At 44.3% G+C, this 23557-nt stretch overlaps 1 protein-coding gene across 1 annotated transcript in view; it reads left to right on the forward strand.

The window, feature by feature from the left end:
• Window positions 1-13150: 13150 nt before the first annotated feature.
• LOC117503795 (NLR family CARD domain-containing protein 3-like) overlaps window positions 13151-23557 on the forward strand; it is a 554615-nt gene continuing 544208 nt past the window's right edge. The window contains exons 1-2 of the mRNA XM_034163051.1: window positions 13151-13407; window positions 14507-14632. Coding sequence (XP_034018942.1) covers window positions 13166-13407; window positions 14507-14632 — 368 coding nt within the window. The 5' untranslated portion in view covers window positions 13151-13165. The remainder of the gene's footprint in view (window positions 13408-14506; window positions 14633-23557) is intronic.

Raw genomic sequence — 23557 nt, forward strand, 5'->3', positions numbered from 1 at the left:
ACTGTCACGCCGACCGGCTTCTTCCCCCCGAAGGGACCCAGATAGGCTGGCTGAGGAGCTCACGGTCGCCTCCGTGGGAGAGTCGGGCTGCTCATCACCTCTCGGGGTGTCCAATTCAGGTCCGGAGGCTGCCTACTCCCTGTCGGGGAGCGACTCTGAGCTCCGGGCCCAGCAACAGGAGGACCCAGATATTAGCACCATAGTGGTGTTGTTGGAACGGAACGCGGCTAAACTACCTCGTCGGCTACTCAAGGGGTCCTCTGCCAAACTGAGGAAACTTGGAACAGATTTCAGCCGCCTATCAATGGTAGGTGGACTGCTGTGTCGGACTGTGCGGCTGACAGCACCTGGGGAGGACCAAATTCAGGTGGTGGTCCCCTCATCTATGGTGCCTGAGCTCCTGCCACAATTACATGGGGAGCCTACGGCGGCCCACTTCTCGGCGGAGCGAGTGTGGGAGACGGCCCGACGGTCTTACTATTGGCCCTGGTGCGAGCAGTGTGAGGCCTGCCAGACCCGCCGGTGCCCTGTTCCCAGACTGAGAGCACCTATGGGGGGGTCTCAGGTGGCCCGTCCACTATAGAGGGTGGCGGCAGACATTTTGGAGTTACCTTTGACCTCCAGGGGGAACAGATACGTTCTAGTGATGGAGGATTACTTCTCCAAATTTGTTAATCTGTACGCCCTGCCAAATCAGACAGCACAGACGGTGGCTCACTGCCTGTTTGAGGATTATGTGTTGGTGCATGGGGTCCCTGAAGTCCTTCACAGTGATCAGGGCCGCCAGTTTGAGGCAGAAGTGATTCAGAGCCTGTGTCAGCGATTTGGCATAAAGAAAACACACACCACAGCATACAACCCCAAATCTGATGGCATGGTGGAACGTCATAATAGGACTCTGATTGATCAACTGGCTAAAATGCTGCTGTCGCATGGGGGTGAATGGGACTCATATGTGAAGCAAGTGGCTTTTGCCTACAACACTTCTAAGCATTCCAGTACCCAGTTCACCCCCTACTTTCTCATGCACGGGCGTGAAGCGCGGGTTCCAGCTGACGTGCATGTACCATCAGGTATTCGAGACCGCGGGGGCGCGGGGGCGCGGGGACGCAGGCGGAGTATGTGTCGGCTATGGCAGAGAGGTTGAAGTCCACATTCAGCTTGGCTCGGCTCAATTTGGCAGAATCTCATGATCGGCAGAAACTGTACTACGACGAAAGTGGCTGTCACCGCGCCTATGGTGTGGGTGCACTGGTGTGGCTGAATAATCCCACTGAAAACCGAACCAAGTTAGCGCCACACTGGAAAGGCCCCTATCAGATTGCTCAGGTGTTAGCTTCAGGTGGGGAAGATGCCCTGACATATCGCATTGTTAACCCTCTGGACTCAATGGAACAAGCCCAGGTTGTTCACCATGACAGACTCAAGCCATACACTCTGCCACTGCCGACGCATACGCCTCCTGCTGCTCCTCTGGCTTGCAGTCCCATCCGGCCAGTCGTCAAGGCCCCAGATGTGGAGGGTCAGTCTGAGGCTGCGAGTGGAGATTACGGACTCTGGGGGATTTGGGGGCATCGGTGCCCACTCGATCTCGTGGGGGAAGAGAGGTACGACCTCCGGCGCACCTCAAAGACTTTATTAGGTTTTAAGTCCCGTGCAGCGCATTTGTTATGATTTTACGGTGATTGGTGGATGCTAATTACATCCAATTATTCAGGAGTCGGTTATACTGTTTTGTTTTTTTGTTGATGTTATTGTTTATTATGATGTATGTGCTTTGTTTACAGTGGTACCAGAAACAAGGACGTTTCGTGTTGAGGGGGGGACGTGTGTAACAGACTTTCTGATGTCTTTGCTTTATTTATTTCCTTTATTTACTGTGAAGCGGCACAGGGTTAATGTTGGCACTGTTGTGTTGCCGTAGGCGGGAGGCAGGAGCGAAGGGCTCCCGCTTTTGTGTGTGTGTGTACGGGAATGCGCGCGAGAACGTGCAATAAAGGAGCCACGCTGTTGCTGCGCTCGAACGGTCCACCGTGGTCCCATCTCCCTTTTTTTTATATTTCACGCCTGTCATACATACATTTGCACGTGGACGTGGAGGCGGCGTATGCAGGTTTTTGTGCGTAAGTTCACTTTGTACATGAGGCTCCTTGTGAGCAAACCCTGACGTCATAGTGCGTATGACCGTGAGACATGATTGTAAAGTGCTTTGATCTTCTTTGAACTGCAGAACTATCTTGTAGTCCTCACTCTGACCACTGGGGGCGGTATTGTACCATTTCTCTCTCTTCCGGGTTACAGAACCTGAGGTGGAGTTTTTTTTTTAACTTTCACTTTGTCTTTTGGACTGTCGTCTGCGTCTTTGTGTCTTTGCTGTTGACCTCTGGTGATCAGGTAAATATTGTTTGATACTTTAGGATAACGTTGTTAAGTGTAAAATGTCGGTTTGTAGATTGTTTTCTCGATTTACTCTATCTCACTTAAACTCTGTAAGTGAGATAGAGTATCTCGTCAATAGTTTTACATCCTCATTGAAGACAACTTTGGATGCTGTAGCTCCTCTAAAAAAGAGAGCTTTAAATCAGAAGTGCCTGACTCCGTGGTATAACTCACAAACTCGTAGCTTAAAGCAGATAACCCGTAAGTTGGAGAGGAAATGGCGTCTCACTAATTTAGAAGATCTTCACTTAGCCTGGAAAAAGAGTCTGTTGCTCTATAAAAAAGCCCTCCGTAAAGCTAGGACATCTTTCTACTCATCACTAATTGAAGAAAATAAGAACAACCCCAGGTTTCTTTTCAGCACTGTAGCCAGGCTGACAAAGAGTCAGAGCTCTATTGAGCTGAGTATTCCATTAACTTTAACTAGTAATGACTTCATGACTTTCTTTGCTAACAAAATTTTAACTATTAGAGAAAAAATTACTCATAACCATCCCAAAGACGTATCGTTATCTTTGGCTGCTTTCAGTGATGCCGGTATTTGGTTAGACTCTTTCTCTCCGATTGTTCTGTCTGAGTTATTTTCATTAGTTACTTCATCCAAACCATCATCATGTTTATTAGACCCCATTCCTACCAGGCTGCTCAAGGAAGCCCTACCATTATTTAATGCTTCGATCTTAAATATGATCAATCTATCTTTGTTAGTTGGCTATGTACCACAGGCTTTTAAGGTGGCAGTAATTAAACCATTACTTAAAAAGCCATCACTTGACCCAGCTATCTTAGCTAATTATAGGCCAATCTCCAACCTTCCTTTTCTCTCAAAAATTCTTGAAAGGGTAGTTGTAAAACAGCTAACTGATCATCTGCAGAGGAATGGTCTATTTGAAGAGTTTCAGTCAAGTTTTAGAATTCATCATAGTACAGAAACAGCATTAGTGAAGGTTACAAATGATCTTCTTATGGCCTCGGACAGTGGACTCATCTCTGTGCTTGTTCTGTTAGACCTCAGTGCTGATTTTGATACTGTTGACCATAAAATTTTATTACAGAGATTAGAGCATGCCATAGGTATTAAAGGCGCTGCGCTGCGGTGGTTTGAATCATATTTGTCTAATAGATTACAATTTGTTCATGTAAATGGGGAATCTTCTTCACAGACTAAAGTTAATTATGGAGTTCCACAAGGTTCTGTGCTAGGACCAATTTTATTCACTTTATACATGCTTCCCTTAGGCAGTATTACGGTATTGCTTAAATTTTCATTGTTACGCAGATGATACCCAGCTTTATCTATCCATGAAGCCAGAGGACACACACCAATTAGCTAAACTGCAGGATTGTCTTACAGACATAAAGACATGGATGACCTCTAATTTCCTGCTTTTAAAGTCAGATAAAACTGAAGTTATTGTACTTGGCCCCACAAATCTTAGAAACATGGTATCTAACCAGATCCTTACTCTGGATGGCATTACCCTGACCTCTAGTAATACTGTGAGAAATCTTGGAGTCATTTTTGATCAGGATATGTCATTCAAAGCGCATATTAAACAAATATGTAGGACTGCTTTTTTGCATTTACGCAATATCTCTAAAATCAGGGACTAGAAGGAGAGACGGGGACTAGAAGGAGAGAGCATATCTCACCCATATTGGCCTCTCTTCATTGGCTTCCTGTTAATTCTAGAATAGAATTTAAAATTATTCTTCTTACTTATAAGGTTTTGAATAATCAGGTCCCATCTTATCTTAGGGACCTCGTAGTACCATATCACCCCAATAAAGCGCTTCGCTCTCAGACTGCAGGCTTACTTGTAGTTCCTAGGGTTTGTAAGAATAGAATGGGAGGCAGAGCCTTCAGCTTTCAGGCTCCTCTCCTGTGGAACCAGCTCCCAATTCAGATCAGGGAGACAGACACCCTCTCTACTTTTAAGATTAGGCTTAAAACTTTCCTTTTTGCTAAAGCTTATAGTTAGGGCTGGATCAGGTGACCCTGAACCATCCCTTAGTTATGCTGCTATAGACGTAGACTGCTGGGGGGTTCCCATGATGCACTGTTTCTTTCTCTTTTTGCTCTGTATGCACCACTCTGCATTTAATCATTAGTGATTGATCTCTGCTCCCCTCCACCGCATGTCTTTTTCCTGGTTCTCTCCCTCAGCCCCAACCAGTCCCAGCAGAAGACTGCCCCTCCCTGAGCCTGGTTCTGCTGGAGGTTTCTTCCTGTTAAAAGGGAGTTTTTCCTTCCCACTGTAGCCAAGTGCTTGCTCACAGGGGGTCGTTTTGACCGTTGGGGTTTTACATAATTATTGTATGGCCTTGCCTTACAATATAAAGCGCCTTGGGGCAACTGTTTGTTGTGATTTGGCGCTATATAAAAAAATTGATTGATTGATTGATTTTTTTTCTGGTTCGGTGGAAGAGATTCACTTCGCCGTCGGACCTCAGACCACACATTTGCTCAAAGTTAATAACTGTATCAAACTTACGTTTATGTGAAGAAAACGCACTGATGACGAGTCTGAGTTAAAACGCGTTGACGTATTCTTGTAATTTATCAGTATTTAATTGTAGTGCAGTGTGTTCGGACTGTGAACCGTGTGTCGAAACTCTGAAGCTTGTGTCGAGTCCTGACTGCAGTGAAGCCCTGAATCGAGCTCCGAGATGACGTCACCACATGTCTGTGCTGCTGTTTTGTGACTGTTCTTTATGAATCAGCTTCAGGTTTACAGTTGAATCAAAAAGTCAAATGAAACAGACTCTGACACGATGAAATGAAAGTAGGAGGAACAGTTAAATATTGTTGTGAAAGTGTAGGAACACGGACCCACAACAGGGGGCGCAAATGAACGGACAATGGAGGAGTCGAATAACACTGCTTTTACTGTTGTGAAACAGGCACAACAAATACAACCGGTTACAATATCGAAATGGAGTCCAATTACAACGGTGTCGTGTGGGCAGGCTCGACGATAGGAGACGTCTGTCCAAGTCGAACCGGAACCAACCCGATTTCCTCTGCCACCGAACCCCGGGAATACTGGAGCCGCCAAGTCCCGAATTCCCAGGTGGCCACTGCCTCCGCTCGTCGGATCCGGTACTGCTGGCAAGAAACAGAAACAGTCAGGTGTGGATGCGGCTGCACCCAGTAACACGGAGGGTGGAGAGTCCACCTCCACCTCTCGTCAACAACAATGTAGGAAGGTGAGTACTTATCCGAATGTTGTCTAGTAGTCAGCTGTCCTATAGACAATCAAACAAGAATACAAGTAAAGACACACGTATGTGCAGGCTGAAATGGTTACCTCTTTGGTAAGGCGATATCTCGGCAAATGAGGTGGAGATGCCGTCCTGCTGATATACCTCCGTATTGATTGGGATCAGCTGTCTCCGGTGATGGGTGACAGCTGTCATCCTGGCTGCTCCTGTAAGGCGGCAGCGCCCTCCGGTGCCTGGAGCCCGCACTCCAGGCAGGGCGCCCTCTAGTGGTGGTGGGCCAGCAGTACCTCCTCTTCAGCGGCCCACACAACAAATATAGAAACATTTAAAAGACAAAATAAAAAAAATATATTAAAAACTATAAGACATTAATATCTTAAAGTGGGAGTACAAATTCAAGGTTTTTTGTTGTATGAGGTTAATGATGTTCTCATAGGGCAGCACAGTCTCATTTGAACCCCTGTGTGATATCGTGGGATTTGACCACATCTGGGGACAGCCAGCACGAACACAACAGAGAATCTTCAGGCGGAGTTTGTGAGTTTCAGCACAAACCATGTTTATTACATGGAAAACAATACAAAAACATTTAGACTTTTTTATCTGGTGACTGCAAATATCCAGTTTATACAATGAAGGTTTAGGTGAGTTTTACTGTACATGGGACTGAACAATAAATTTACCTCTCAAAGCTTTGACGATGAAGTCGCTTCTATCCTACACGGCTGACTTTATTTTCCAAATTTTGCATGGAACATGGCACAACGCCAGAAAACCTTTAGCAAAGCTGTCCAGTGGCACTAAGAGAGCGTGCATTGTGTGCACGCTCTTAATGGCTCATATATGCACGCACACACACACACACACACACACACACAGACAGGCTGAGTGATTATTGCAGCCCCACGTGTGCCACGCTGCACACTCACATGCGCGTGAGGTACACAGCCCCCCAGTCCTGTGTTTGCCATCCAGATGTTTGGACATCGGACAGTCTGCAGCACCTTTTATGGCCATCTGACAGCAGTCTGTGTTGTCTCCCTGTTGTCTACATGTGCTTTGGATGTCATCGTGCAGGTGTGGACAAGGTAATCTGGATGACCACGCCTCTTTTCCTCCCAACTGTGTCAGATTATGGCATGATTCCTCCACATTCTTGCTATGTGTGACGGGGTCTTTACTGTTATCAGCACTTTGGACTTTGTACTGAGGAGCTGCAGCTTACAGTCTGTTTAAGGTGCGGTTCAGCTGATGCAGACGTTTGTGTTCTCACTTATAGTTCTGTGAGTGTAAAGAGGCTGTGGAGGTTTACTTCAGGGGTTCTTCTGACAAACTCAATCTTTCTCTACCACTTTTGTCTGAGAATTTTCATCCATTTGGTTGCCTGCTCATGATCAGGTCAGTATTTGACTTTTGTCTGATTTCATGAAGTTTTATATGTTGTCATTTGTTTCATGGAGGAATGTCCTCTGTCTGTCTGTCATGGTGATGGGACTGTTCATGTGAATACTGGATTGTTGATGGAACAAGTTCTGTTGGCAATCGACCAGCAGATCACACATGGTTATTTACTGGATGACTGAGACAGTGATGGTGTTTGTTCAAGAACAGACATGTCAGTGATATACGAGGTCTGTCAATAAAGTATAGGTCCTTTTTATTTTTTTCAAAAACTATATGGATTTCATTCATATGTTTTTACGTCAGACATGCTTGAACCCTCGTGCGCATGCGTGAGTTTTTCCACGCCTGTCGGTGACGTCATTCGCCTGTGAGCACTCCTTGTGGGAGGAGTCGTCCAGCCCGTCGTCGGAATTCCTTTGTCTGAGAAGTTGCTGAGAGACTGGCGCTTTGTTTGATCAAACTTTTTTCTAAACCTGTGAGACACATCGAAGTGGACACGGTTCGAAAAATTAAGCTGGTTTTCAGTGAAAATTTTAACGGCTGATGAGAGATTTTGAGGTGAGACTGTCGCTTTAAGGACTTCCCACGGTGCGAGACGTCGCGCAGCGCTCTCAGGCGCCATCGTCAGCCTGTTTCAAGCTGAAAACCTCCACATTTCAGGCTCTATTGATCCAGGACGTCGTGAGAGAACAGAGAAGTTTCAGAAGAAGTCGGTTTCAGCATTTTATCCAGATATTCCTCTGTTAAAGGAGTTTTTTTAATGAAAGACGTGCGGACGGATTGCAGCGTCTGCTCACAGCCGCTGCGACACTCCGCCACAGGAAAAACACCTCTGTTGGAAGCCTTAAGGACAAGTTGGAACATGTCCAGCTGTTAAACAATTTCTCATATACTCACTCCACTGAAAGCCATCAAAAGCCGCCTGGATTTTACAAATGGTTATCAACACGGAGGTGTTTTTCCTGTGCCGCCGCACTGCGCCGGCTGCGTCCTGACGCGCGGACCCGTCCGCACGTCTTTCATTAAAAAAATCTCCTTTAACAGTGGAATATCCGGATAAAATGCTGAAACCGACTTCTTCTGAAACTTCTCTGTTCTCTCACGACGTCCTGGATCAATACAGCCTGAAATGTGGAGGTTTTCAGCTTGAAACAGGCTGACGATGGCGCCTGAGAGCGCTGCGCGACGTCTCGCACCGTGGGAAGTCCTTAAAGCGACAGTATCACCTCAAAATCTCTCATCAGCCGTTAAAATTTTCACTGAAAACCAGCTTAATTTTTCGAACCGTGTCCACTTCGATGTGTCTCACAGGTTTCGAAAAAAGTTTGATCAAACAAAGCGCCAGTCTCTCAGCAACTTCTCAGACAAAGGAATTCCGACGAGGGGCTGGACGACTCCTCCCACAAGGAGTGCTCACAGGCGAATGACGTCACCGACAGCCGTGGAAAAACTCACGCATGCGCACGAGGGTTCAAGCATGTCTGACGTAAAAACATATGAATGAAATCCATATAGTTTTTGAAAAAAATAAAAAGGACCTATACTTTATTGACAGCCCTCGTATTTTCATACAGGTGTCCCTGCTGTCCAGTCAGATCACTCGTCTGGTGTCCCTCTGTTTCTCTTGTTTCTGTTTCTAACCAGCTGTTGTTGGGTGAACTGTGGAGGTTTGCTCTTTTCTTTAAAATGCAACTCTCAAACTCTGGATGTGTCTAAAGAGTGAAGCAGGGTGACTGTTTTTGCAGCTCAGATCACATCAGATGTTTTTCACCTACAAACACTTGTTTTATTATCTTTAGTGTCACCAACTGACCTGGACTGAAAACCGGGTTTCTGCTGTGCAAAAGCTGATTGGCTGTTAGATTGAAACATCATTTCTTCCACAGCTAAAACAGGTCTCCACTTCCAGCTGAGTGGACTGGGAAAATGTAGATGAAGTGTCAAGTCCAGGGTCATTGGTATTTGAAAAGAACTTGGAAAAAACCCAACAACAACAAAAACCCTACATGTTGGTGCCTCCACTCTTATTCCACTGAGCTACCTGCTGTGCATTCAAAGAAAAGCTTCACAACAGCTTTCTTTTGGCTTTTCTCATTTTATTTGGGTCTCCACCATAGATCCTATATGGATCCACATGTTGATGTTACGCTGGATGACCTTCCTGATGCAGGTCCACATGTGTAATGAGAATGGAGCACGGATGGGCCTCAACCCACCCAAGATCTTACACAAAACTCTTATGCCAGCATGATGCCCAGTAGAGGTTGACTTAACGTACCAGTAATTTTTTTAAACATTTAGAATTCTGTTTTTCGTTCGTCTTGTCTGAAGACTGTGTTCTGTTCCATTTCTGGTTTCAGTCTAAAATGGCAGCAGCACTATCACAGCACCATCTAGCTGTCGTTGTCAAACAGGAAGTTTAATGTATTTTCCTGCTATGATGTTTGCAAATTCTGGCATTTCCATGAAATTTTTCTTTGAAACTACTGGAGTGGCACCCCCAGTATAGAGAACAACACTGGTGTTTGGTAAAAGTCAGTTTTATTCAGGATAGAAACAACTGAAACAGTCAGAGCAGAGGAAGTCCGTACCACAAATTCATCCAGGTGGAAACTGATGGTGAGAATGTATGAGGACACAGGCGAGAGTTCTGTGCAAAGGAAAACAGTCTGTCAGGCAATGGTACCCATGATGGAAGCAGGAAAGGAGTAGTCCAAATAAACAAGCGGCGAGCCAGGACAGACCAAATCAACATACCAGTTTGACAGATCAGAAATCAGCAACTCAAGAAACGCGAAGCAGCACCTTGCAACAGTAATTGTGGCATAAACACGAGTAAAGAACATGAGAAAGCACAAATGAGAGCAAGACATTCTGACACTTCAGTGAGTGGCTTTGTATAGTTTTATAATGTGTGAAACAATGAGGAAGTCTGAGTGCACATGAAAGTGGAAACTCAAGGGACAGGAAGTAGAGTTACTGCAAATGCACACGTAGCAGACGTCAAAATGAGAGCGTGAGGAACCACTAACATGAGGTAGAATTCACTCAGACATCGTGAAGAAACTGGGAGAAATATTGTGAAAGAGCCGTCAAAAATAATGTTCAGAAAACACACCAGAGATGTTAACTATAACAATCTTTGGTTTTATGAGTTATGAAACAGATGATCCAGGAATGAAATAAATTCACTTTTTCTTTTTTAAAATTTTTTCCTCACTATTACTTTCCATATGTACTTGTATTTCTTGACTTTTCATTGAACTGTAGCCATCTTTGTTCTGACACTGAGTGATGACAAAACTTTCTGGGTATTTCTGCCTCCCCCTTTGTTGTACAAAGGGGGAGGCAGAAAACAGCAGAAAACTACATCACTGTAAAACAAAAAACAAGGCAAATCAATATTTAAGTTCAAACTACTTTAATAAAACTCATGTATTAAAACAGATGTACCTGTGCATCACAAGTCTCGCTTCTCACTGCATCTGTTGGTCAGCCAATGCGAAATGTTGATTTAAATGCAACCCTGCCATAAAACCATAAAAAAGATTTACTTCTGTGCAAATAATTTAAACCACAAAACAATAAAAACTCACCAAACAATCTGTTGCATCAACACAAAGTATGGACCCAGGTAATGCCCCGGCCTCCCTTGGAAACTGGCACTTGCCACTCAACACCCCACTTCCACTACTTGTACTAGTCCGTGGGGCAACAGTGACACCCCATGGTTCCACCGGCAACACGAAAATAGCATCACGCCACACAAGGTGGAACACCTCTAATTGGGAACTACGCCATTTCCGTTCCAAACCTCTAGCCTTCTGCCTAAGGTCATGCAAGTAACCGTTGAACCAAGGCGACTGTGCCTTGGGGAGGCATGGCCTTAATAGAGGAGGCGCAATCTTATCAAGTGTGGTTTTGAGCGCTGAATTTAAGCTATCTGTAAGACTGTCCACTAATGAAAGTACAACCCCTGGCAGTAATTATGGAATCACCGGCCTCGGAGGATGTTTATTCAGTTGTTTAATTTTGTAGAAAAAAAGCAGATCACAGACATGACACAAAACTAAAGTCATTTCAGATGGCAACTTTCTGGCTTTAAGAAACACTATAAGAAATCAAGAAAAAAAGATTGTGGCAGTCAGTAACGGTTAATTTTTTAGACCAAGCAGAGGCAAAAAATATGGAATCACTCAATTCTGAGGAATAAATTATGGAATCACCCTGTAAATTTTCATCCCCAAAACTAACACCTGCATCAAATCACATCTGCTTGTTAGTCTGCATCTAAAAAGGAGTGATCACACCTTGGAGAGCTGCTGCACCAAGTGGACTGACATGAATCATGGCTCCAACATGAGAAATGTCAATTGAAACAAAGGAGAGGATTATCAAACTCTAAAAAGAGGGTAAATCATCACGCAATGTTGCAAAAGATGTTGGTTGTTCACAGTCAGCTGTGTCTAAACTCTGGACCAAATACAAACATGGGAAGGTTGTTAAAAGCAAACATACTGGTAGACCAAGGAAGACATCAAAGCGTCAAGACAGAAAACTTAAAGCAATATGTCTCAAAAATCGAAAATGCACAACAAAACAAATGAGGAACGAATGGGAGGAAACTGGAGTCAACGTCTGTGACCGAACTGTAAGAAACCGCCTAAAGGAAATGGGATTTACATACAGAAAAGCTAAACGAAAGCCATCATTAACACCTAAACAGAAAAAAACAAGGTTACAATGGGCTAAAGAAAAGCAATCGTGGACTGTGGATGACTGGATGAAAGTCATATTCAGTGATGAATCTCAAATCTGCATTGGGCAAGGTGATGATGCTGGAACTTTTGTTTGGTGCCTTTCCAATGAGATTTATAAAGATGACTGCCTGAAGAGAACATGTAAATTTCCACAGTCATTGATGATATGGGGCTGCATGTCAGGTAAAGGCACTGGGGAGATGGCTGTCATTACATCATCAATAAATGCACAAGTTTATGTTGATATTTTGGACACTTTTCTGATGTTTGGGGATGATGAAATCATTTTTCAAGATGATAATGCATCTTGCCATAGAGCAAAAACTGCAAAAACATTCCTTGCAAAAAGACACAGGGTCAATTTCATGACATAGGGTCAATGTCAACGAGCAGATGTGATTTGATGCAGGTGTTAGTTTTGGGGATGGAAATTTACAGGGTGATTCCATAATTTATTCCTCAGAATTGAGTGAGTCCATATTTTTTTTTTCCTCTGCTTGGTCTAAAAAAGTAACCGTTACTGACTGCCACAATCTTTTTTTCTTGATTTCTTATAGTGTTTCTTAAAGCCAGAAAGTTGCCATATGAAAAGACTTTAGCTTTGTGTCATGTCATGTGAGCTGCTTTTTTTTCTACAAAATTAAACAACAGAATGAACATCCTCCGAGGCCAGTGATTCCATAAGTTTTGCCAGGGGTTGTATTCTTTGTAATGGCTTGAAAATGCAGGTCAAAAGTCAGTGTGATCACCTGGAGATTTTTTTTTTTTTTAAGAAAAATGACACATGCTTCAACTTTACCATCAGCTGCTGATCAATCTGGTGTCTGTTTTGTGGGACCAATGACATCATCTTAGTGTTAGAATATAAACATAAGAAATTACTGAACTGTATTGAACGCTGCACAAAGATCCATCACCAGGAGAAGATCATCCACCATCTTATTGTCGTCTCCACAGAGTGATAAGTTCAAAATGCCGACTGCAGTCACTCAACGACATCGTCATCAGCAAGATGAGCCACAAGCTGCTGTCAAACAACTTTTTAAAAAGATTTGAGAAGAAATGATTTGATAAATAAATTAATGATAAAGTAGTAATTTTTTTACCAGATCAAAAATGTAAGTATTTTTTTCCTCCTCCATTTTTAATCAAATTCAACTTTATGATAAATTTCATGAGATGAATGTGTGAAGAATAAGAAAACACAAATTTCCAAGTAAAGCTTCAAAAGTCACTTCATGTTTGGGTTTTTTAAAACAGTTTTTAAACAACTTTTTTTCAATCATTGCAGGTGTCTGATCAGCTGTTTTAATGACAAAATTATTACCAAATACAAGATGGGCTTCAATGATGTGAGAAACAAAAACAAAAGAAGTGCTGACCTCATAAATATTCAGACAGTCAACAGAGATTCAAGTTTGTCATGTGACACAAAGGAATGCTGGGAAATCCTGTGTGACAGCATGTTGTGTTCGTGTGAAGGTGTGGACTCTGCTATGGATCAGTGTGAGGACACAGAGGAGGGACCACTGAAAACCCGTCTGTGTGAGGACCATGAGATCCAGATTATAGATCAGAGGTGAGACCAGGACCTGAAACTGTGACTGTTGACCAGGTCAGAGGTCAGAGCTCACATCATCACACCGTCATTATTAGGGATGGGTATCGAGAACCGGTTCCTTTCGGGTATCGTTAAGAAATGATTCAATCCACCGACATCAATAAGCTTTGTGCTTAACGATTCTGTTATCAGTCCTTCAGAGTGGCCGTTGTTTTGGCGGGTGTTTGTCAGGAAAATGATCATTTCTCTACATTGATTACAGACCCTGCAGCGGGTCCTTAATCAACTTTTCTGCAGCGCGGCTTTGTTTTGAACCTTGAACCAATCGAAGCGTGGTTCGCAGATTGAAGCAATGCTTCGGTTGATTGCTTCGTTTATTTCTTTTTCGCTTATTTTTTTCCCTCTGTTTAGTTTTGTGTCATGTCTGTGATCTGCTTTTTTTCTACAAAATTAAACAACTGCATGAACATCCTCCGAGGCCGGTGATTCCATAATTATTGCCAGGGGTTGTAATAATAATAATAATTTCCTGTGAAAACAGAGCGTAAACACCCTAAATATGAAACTCTGCATGATGGTGCAGCTCTGTTGCTCCACGACTGCAGGAAAACCCTGTTTCTGAAGACATTGGTTATTATTTTTCACTTCTTCACAAAGCTCTGTATATATAGATAGATCGAACGAACTTGAACAGCCCTGCCACCTTTCTCCTTGTAATGTGGAGTTGTGACAGGAAAGGCATCCAACATAAATCTTGTGCCAAAATTCAACATGCAGAGTGAAAAACAAAGGAGCAGCTGAAAGGACTTGTTTTATAATATATATGATATATGATATATAACTGATTAAATAGCAAGTGAAAAAAGTAGTTAGTACTCTGAGTACGTATTTTTTGGGTGAAATATTGTACCGGATAATTCACAGGACCTCACAATGTAGTAAGAAAACAATGACATAACAAAATACAGTAGTTTTTGAGAAGAGCACTTTCAACTAAAGTACTTTTTAACACTCAAACTTTTACATGTAAATGAGTATTCTTTCAGCAATGTAACAGTACTTGTACTTAAGTTTCCAGTACTTTCTTCCACTGCTCAGAGCTTTGTGTGTGTTCCAGACCACAGCAGGACACAGCGCCCTCTGCTGGACCTGAACCTGAACCCAGCTTGGTGTCTCTGAAGAGTGACTGGTCAAAGGGACATCCCATTTATTTCAAAGGACAACGAGTGTCTGCTGGACAGAAGTGAGCTCTTACTGACACTAACATCTGACTGTGTTCATGTTTTCAACATTATCCATCCTCTGAATTTTAGCATAAATAGTTTTCTTTAATTAATTATGTAACACACACACACACACACACACACAGGTCCATGAAGCTGACCGTGCAATAAACAAACACAGGAATCTGTGCACATGGTTTACAAAATTGTTAAATTTCCTTCCACCTGAGCCTCGGGGGCCTCCGTACAAATCTGAGACTAAAAGTCCTTTGACCAGACACAAAGGAGAGATGGTTTCCACTGGAGGTTTAAAGGGTGGTTCAGAATGATCTGATCCTGACCAGCACATCACAGATATAGTTGGAGAGTCGGCGCACTGTGCACAAATTTTGCATCAACTCTCTTCACTTCATAGTCGAGTAGAGCGGAGAAGGATTTTGTTTCATCAAAACAGATCAAATCTAGTCTTGTATCTCAGATGTACCTTCTTGCAATTTGTAACTAACCTTTTAAGTCTTTTTAAGAAAATCCTCCTCTGCTCTTCTTCATCATGAAGCTGTATAACTGGTGATACAAAATGCAAAGTTTGCACTGTGCACAGTTTCTCCAATCACAGACACTTAAGCCGAGAACTTCTTCTGGGTGTCTTGGTGGCTTTCCTCACTCTTCTCCTTCTTGCACAGTCACTCAGTTTTTGAGAACTGTCTACTCCATGCAGATTTACCATAAAGTGCCATATTGTTTTTATTTCTTCATAATTGATGTAAATAAAGTCCAAGACATATTCAGTGGCAGCTTCACCATCAGAGAGCCTCGACCACAACGACAACAAAAGACTCCAAGCTGTCATTGATGTTAAAAGGGGGATAGACTTTACACTGGGATACCAATTAAACAACTGCAAATTATGATGAAGACAATGCTGAGTCTTTCATGGCCTAATATTTATCTGTGGTGAAAATTTCATAAAAAAAAAAATTCTGTGCAGTAGTTTTGATGTAATCCTGCTAACAGACAAATGAAAGAGAGTAAATAAATGCAGATGATTTTAATATGTTCTTGGCAGACATAAAAATGCTCATACGGCTGAGGGTATTTTAAATGGTAAATGGACTGTATTTATATAGCGCTTTTCCATCTGCATCAGAAGCTCAAAGCACTTTACAAATAATGCCTCACATTTACCCCAATGTGAGGCTGATGACATACAAGAGAGAAAACTGACCCACCTTTCGTCAAAAAAGTGACAGCTGCCTATCAAAGCCCCGCCCCCTCTATGACGTCATAGCCAATCAGAATCGATGACGTCACTATGTCCTGCCCCTAAGCCCCTCCCCTAGTCCCGCCTCCGAGCCCACGCCCCTTATGACGTCACATCCAATCAGAGTCGATGACGTCAGTATGTCCCGCCCCCAAGCCCCGCCCCCGGCTTCTCCCCTAGTTCCGCCCCTGGCTCCTCCCCTAGCCCCACCCCCCAAGCTCCTCCCCTAACCCCGGCCAAGCACCGCCTCCAAGCCTTACCTCCCCTCCCACCCAGGGTCTAATATTTTAATGTCATTTTATTTCATGAATTAAAGAACGATTAAAAATACCTAGATCTTTTTAATGTATTAAAGAATTAACTAATTCTGAAATAATTAAACATAAATCAGTGTCTATTATTTAATGCCCCTTTAATATTTTTAATTCTTAAATTATTACGTTTCCTTTTCTGTTTTTTAATTCGTAAATTAAAGAAGGGGGTACAAATAGCCGTCTCTCGGCTGTAAGTCTTTGCAGCAAGACGGTCAAATACCCACGCATAGAGCCGCTCGCGGAAACATGACCCCACGGCTGTAAAACCTGTTGCAGATGCTGTGTCTGTGTGAGTGCGTGTGTGTGTGTGTGTGCGTGCGTGTGTGTGTGTGTGTGGCGGGACACCCGCTGAGCGGAGATGCTGCCCCGAGGTGATGAACCCGAAGAACAATAAACAATGCTCCTTATCACTCACGCCAGATGATGTTTTCTTTTAAGATATTAGCCGATCGATCATGGTGCGCGGGACACCCTCTGAGCGGAGATGCTGCCCCGAGCCCGAACAATCAACAATGCTCCTTATCACTTACGTCCCTGGGAACGAGTCAGCGAGCATTTCCACTACGACCGGTGAAGAGTGAAGATGCCTGGACCCCCAGCTATGGGTATAAAATAGAATACATTTGCGGAAAAAATCCTGGAAAACCATGTTGTTTAATTAAGTTTTCTTGTCTTCGAGCAGAGTGCGAAAACCGCATCAGCTTTCAGGGTAAGTGATTTAAGTAATCTGTTTTGATAGAAATGAGTGTTTTTAAATGATGCACGCCGTCTGAAACTGTCTTTTTTTTTTTTTTTTTTTAGACAAAACCACGCAGACGGTCCAGAGCGCGTTCGGACCCGTCCTCGGTAATATATTTGAAATAGTACAGAATATCCGCTTGCGAGGGTGATGCTTTGTATTCATTTATTTATGTTAATTCTAGAAATCAAGTCAGAGCCCCCTGAAGAAGTTCGAAGGCTGGAAGCCCCGACTTCACCACGCAGATGTAAGTACAGCGATCAAGATTAAATCACGGTTAAAAACTCTGGAATAACCCGATTTTTTCTGTCACAGCCCATGGAGAAGCGGGTCAGCGGGAGAGACCCGTAAAACGATCCACGGATGTACACGGTAAGGAGTCGGAGTTTATGTATTTATTTATTTATTTTAAATATTTAATAACTAACGATTTTCTCTTTTTTCAGCACGCGGTGGAGGGAGACCATCTATTTTCCACCGACACGCAAGGCTCGAAGATATTCTGAGCTGGGATTAACCTCATCACGCAACTTTCTTGAAAATGTGTAGTCTGTTTTTATTTTTTTATTTTTTCTCTTATTCCGATGGAACGGGAGAATTCATTTGAAGAGGTATATTAACTGAATTTCTTGAGGTAGATTCTTCCTGCTACAGATTTTAAAAGATGGAAGGAGAGAATTCACATCGGGAAAATAACTTCGGACGTGTATTGGATTTAAACGCTTCAATAATCGACTCAGCAGGGAGCGCTCCTGGAGCAGATGGTCCATTACCCGAGGCGTTAAATTCACCGCCTCGAAATAACATCGAGTCCGGAGAGAGACTTTTAAGCCGTGTTCGTTTAACACCGTTAAATGAGGCTCTTAACAATTTAGCGGCTGAACGAGAATCGGAAGAAATTAACCCCTACATCATTTCTGCGATTAACGCTATAAATTCGACGGTCCAGTCTGATACTGAAGAGCCCCCTGACCCCCCGCACACCTCACCTCCAGACGAGTCCGGTCCCGCGGCGTTGAACCAGGTACGTCTGACTCCGTTAAATAACGCCGTAAACCTCCTCGCGTGTGAAGTTAATCCTCACGTCCAATCCGCGGTGGATGAATTAAATCAAATGCCTAACGACGCTCGCGCTTTTTCACCTTTAAGAAGTCCCTCCCCGCGCAATGTGCGCGGAGAAGAGATTTTAAACAGAGCTCGTTTAACCCCGATAAACGCGGCGATCTCTGTTTTGATGGAAGACGGGGATGATGCACGACCGGGACCCAGCCGACACTCTCCCATGACGGGCGGTGGGGCTGCTAACGTCATCAGGAGACCTGCTTTTAACAATATCGAAATCAGGCTGCCTCTCAATTTCCAGCGCGCCGACGAAATTCCCGACTACGCGGAATTTTACCGTAACGTCGTAGGGGCTCTTCATAACTCGGTCGAAAAGGCTTTAACACACGCCAGGGCCGGGGACTTTATCCAAATGGAGATTCGTGGGGACTCAGTCTACAACGAGGCCGCTTTGATCAGCTCATATAACGACGCTGGCGATATGACGGGCTTCCAAAATCTGTTAGAACGATTGATACAATCCAATTCCAACGTTTTAGCCGACGAGTCTCTGGAATTAGTGGTTCAAGTCATCCGCAACCAGAACGGCGCGGGGAAGCGCAGAATAGATGACCTCCTCCATCACGAGGTTCTGAGGAAAAAATCCAAATGCCTTAATATCGTGTATAATCCTGACAACAGTTTATGTTTCGCGATAAACCTCGTTCAGTTATTGAATCCTCATCTGACTACGCACGAGGCGGAGCAGTGCGGGCTGGCGTTACAAAATAGCGTCGGATTAACGGAAGCTACGCCGGTATCTTTAGAGCAGGTGGGAAAATTTGAAAACGCTCTGGGTTGTAAAATTGTGGTGTTTTTCAGAGCCGAAGGGGAGAGAAAGCTGACAAAATTCCAGACAGGAATACCGGCGCAGCAGAAAACTCTTTTCGTTTTTCTGTTTAATAATCATTTTTACGGAATCATCGATTTAAAGAGATTTTTGGGAGTGAAATATGTATGTAAGTTTTGCTTTGAGGGGTACAATAACCACGCCTCCCATAATTGTCCGTCATATTGTAAAATTTGTGAATCCACGCAGTGTTATGAGAAAAATAACCCTGTATTCTGCAGCGGATGTAACAAGGAGTGTCGCTCTCCTTGTTACAGCCTGCATAAACAGCCGAAGTATCGTCCTTCCGCCGGTAAGTTCGTTAATGTGTGTGATAACAGAAAAAAATGCTCTCGATGTAAACGTGAGTATTACATAGCGTTTTCTAAAAACAGCGCTCCGCACGTGTGTAAGCAGAAGAGGTGTCATATATGCGGCGAGGCTCTCCAGGAGCCGAGCGAGGGTCACCTCTGCTATATGACGCCGGTCAAAGCTGAAGAGACGCATTCAGAGAAATATGTTTTTTATGATTTTGAAACGTATGTCGATAATAACGGGGAACACGTACCGTTTTACGTCAGCGCTGTAACAAAGACGGGTGATTTTTGGAGCGCATGGGGGACAGACTGCGTAGCCCGCTTCTTTAAACATTTTAGAACGAGAAAATTCAAAGAATACGTGTTCATCGCTCACAACTCAAAAGGTTTTGACGGCTATTTGCTTCTAAAGTATTTAGTCCAGCAGGGCGTAACCCCCGCTGTGATTATGACCGGGAGTAAACTATTACTCATGACAGACGCCGCCTTTAAACAGAAATATATAGATTCGTTATCTTTCCTTACAATGCGCTTATCTCAGATGCCTAAAGCCCTGGGGATCCGGCTGAAAGACGAAATCATCCGCAAAGGTTACTTTCCGCACCTGTTCAGTTCAGAAAAAAATCTGAACTATGTCGGTCCGTACCCGGACTCAGCGGCTTACGGGGTCGCAAATATGTCAGAGGGAGAAAGAGAGGAATTTAACGCGTGGTACGTGCGGAAAAAAAACGCAATTTTCGATTTTAAAGCCGAGGCCATTATGTATTGTGATAACGATACAAAAATCTTGGCTGCAGCCTGCTCCAAATTTATGTCTGAATTCATCGCTGAAACACTCGTGGATCCTTTTACCTGCGTTACAATCGCCTCGGCGTGTATGAAAGTCTTCCAAACTAACTTTCTTGCTCCAAAAACGCTGGCGATCCCCTCCGCCGACAATTATAGAACGAGGCATAAAAAATATTCGGACGTGGCCGTGCAATGGTTAGAATGGGTTGCTGAGACGCAAAACATTATCATCGATCATGCTCTAAACAGGGGCGAGAAAAAAATAGGAGGTTATTATGTTGATGGGTATGCTCAGATTGACGGCCGGATAAAAGTGTGGGAGTTTCTCGGATGTTTTTACCACGGGTGTGCAAGGTGTTTTACACAGCACGAAATAAACCCTCTCACAAACACCTCATTTGGAGAGCTCCACGCAGCGTGTCAGAAAAAAATAGCCTTTCTGCGGGCTATGCCGGGCGTCACCCTCAGCGTAATTTGGGAGCATCAATGGCTTGAAATGAGGCTGAGGGATGAGAGTGTTCGGTGTTTCCTCGCCCGCAGGGGGTTACCGGCCCCCCTCGAACCTCGCGACGCTTTATACGGCGGTCGGACTTGCGCGGCCCGTCTGAGGTACACGGCTGAGCAAGATGAGACGGTCTATTACGTCGACGTGACCTCGCTGTATCCTTACGTTAACGTAAATTTCACATATCCCACGGGGCATCCGGAAATTATCGAGAGAAATTTCCGAGACCCCAGGACTTATTTCGGGCTCATCAAAGCCATCGTGTACCCGCCCCAGGGGCTAAAATTCCCCGTCCTCCCACACAGAACTCCTCACGGTAAACTGGTGTTTACTCTGTGTCGCACCTGCGCTGATGAAAATAATCAAGCTGCAGCGTGCACACACAGTCAGCAGCAGAGAGCTCTGTCTGGGACTTGGACGACCCCGGAATTCCACAAAGCTCTGGATACAGGCTATGCTGTAGCTAAGATTTTTGAAGTCTGGCATTTTGAGGAAAAAAGTGATAAAATCTTTGAGGGGTACATAAACACCTTCTTAAAACACAAGCAGGAAGCCTCTGGTTTCCCTCCCAAATTTGATAAAGACTCCGAGAGCAGAGAAAAATACATCACGGACTACTGGCTGAATCAGAAGATTCGTTTAGACCCAGAAAAAAATCAGTCACAATCCGGCAAAATGACAGATGGCTAAGATCTGCCTCAACTCCTTCTGGGGGAAATTCGCCCAGAGGGCGAATCTGACGCAGACCGCGCTCGTTAAAAATGCTGACGATCTGTTCAGGTATCTGTTTTCTGAAGAGTACGAGGTCACATATCTAACATTCCTCAGCAGTCAGGCGGCTATGGTTCAATGGAGGTACGGCCCGCGGCACGTCAGCCGACTGGGTAAAACCGTCAATATTTTCATCGCGGCGTTTACAACGGCGTACGCGCGTTTGACCTTGTACGGTTTTATGGAGGCTGTGGCAAATCCTGACAGGACTCTGTATTATGATACCGATAGCCTGATTTACGTTTGTAGGCGGGGTGAAACCCCGCTGCCTACCGGTAATTATCTGGGGCAGCTCACCGACGAGTTGAACGGCGACGTCATCACAGAGTTTGCAGCGGCGGGACCTAAAAGTTACGCATATAAAACCGCACGAGGTAAAACGGTCATGCGTGTGAAGGGGATCACTCAAACCCACGAAAGCTGTCAGAAAATAAACTTTGACAGCGTCAAAGATCTGGTCGAGGGTTATATAAAAGATCCCGCCCTTGCTGCATCTATCATAACGCCGCAGCAGGGAATTAAACGTCATAAAAGCAGTTTCAGTTTGACAAACGTGTCATTTCAAAAATCCTTCAGGGTGGTGTATGACAAGCGGCATCTTTTAAAGGACGGGGAAACCGAACCGTTCGGATTTTGAAACATGTCTCACTCTGGAAATACGGTGGAGATTGACCCCAGACTTCAGCTCCCATTCTCCTGTCTCATCGTTGGACCGAGTGGTTCGGGAAAGACTGTGTTTGTGAAAACATTGCTGGAAAATTGTAGCCACGCTATGAGATATGTGCCTGACAACATTGTATGGCTGTATACGTCTGAACAACCTCTGTATTCTGAACTGAAGAATAAAAATATTAAATTTGTAAGAGGACTCCCTGACTCATTTCTGGACGACAGCCTTTTCCCTGAAGGTCAGAGCCATCTGGTTATTTTGGACGATCTCATCTTTCAAGCAACGGATCATCCTGAAGTTGTAAGAATTTTCACCCAGTACAGACATCACCGGAATATGAGCATCATCATGATCACACAGAACGTGTTTCATAAAGGGAAATACAGTCGAACCATCAGTTTGAATTGTAATTATATGGTGCTGTTTAAAAATCCCAGAGACAAGTTACAGATGAACATTCTGGCTCAGCAAATGTTTCCCGGCAGAAAACAATTTTTTTTGGAGGCACTTGATGATGCTACGAGCGTACCTTACGGGTATTTATTACTGGATTGCACGCAGGAGTGTCCAGATCAGTTCAGACTGAGATCGGGATTACTCCCGCACGAGTGGCCCACAGTTTATTTACAGAAAGATAAACGGATATGAGCTCTCTTTTAAAAAGGAACGCCCCCGCTCTTAAAGCGCTAATCAGAGCCGGGGCGAGGGAGCGTCACCACAGCCTGAAGACCTGCAGGCCGGAGCTTCTGAAAACTTTATCCGAGATCGCTTTGAATATATTAAAGGGGAATATCGCCTTGAGCGACTCTCAATTCCGGGCCTTGAAAAAACGAAAAAGAGTTTTACGTCTTCTGGCCGACAGAAAAACCAGTTATAAAAAGAAGCGGGGAGCGCTGATTCAGACGGGCGGCTTTCTCCTGCCTCTGCTCGCCGCGGCCCTGCCCGTTATAATGAGTCTAATAGTACCCAGAGGATAATGGCGTTCAAAGCGGCGCAAAAGATGTTTTTACTCACTCCACAGCAGATGCTTCAACTCGGTCATTCCGTTCCGCCGAGCGGAAATAACATCAGACAAACGGCGGAAAATGATTTAGACTCGCGAATGCGAGGTATACTGGAAGAACGTACTCACTCTCCTTATGAAAAAATTAAAAAGTATGAGGCTCTGCTGCAGCGCTATTTAACCCTGATCAAGCAGGGGGAACTCGAATCACGCGTTTCACCCCCGCAAGAGACTCGCGTCGCTAAGCAACCTGAGGAGGAGGGGGTGGAGGAGGAGGAGGAGGAGGAGGATGAGACTGTCACAGAGGTCCTGAAGAATATCCCCTCCAGAGAGCGTAGAAACGCTGAATATATTATGAGGAAATTATCGAAGGGTGATACGCGCTGGAGTCCATCGGGGGAATTTATTTACAAGGGGAAAGTCGTGAGGGGGTCTCACGCCATAGATCTTATGAAACATCTCGGATCCTCGTTCAAGAAATCGAGCCCCCCTACAGGCTGGGTGAAGTTCCTCAATATTTTACAGGAGCGGAACATCCCGGTGGCGTGCATATCAAACCCGCAAGCCCGCGAGCAGCTTCAGAAGCTTAAAAAAGGCCGGAGCAGCTCGCCGGATGAATCCCTTCTTTTAACCGATTCGCCGGCCA

The sequence above is a fragment of the Thalassophryne amazonica genome, chromosome 22 (genome assembly GCF_902500255.1).
Source record: "Thalassophryne amazonica chromosome 22, fThaAma1.1, whole genome shotgun sequence".
Classification (NCBI taxonomy): domain Eukaryota; kingdom Metazoa; phylum Chordata; class Actinopteri; order Batrachoidiformes; family Batrachoididae; genus Thalassophryne; species Thalassophryne amazonica.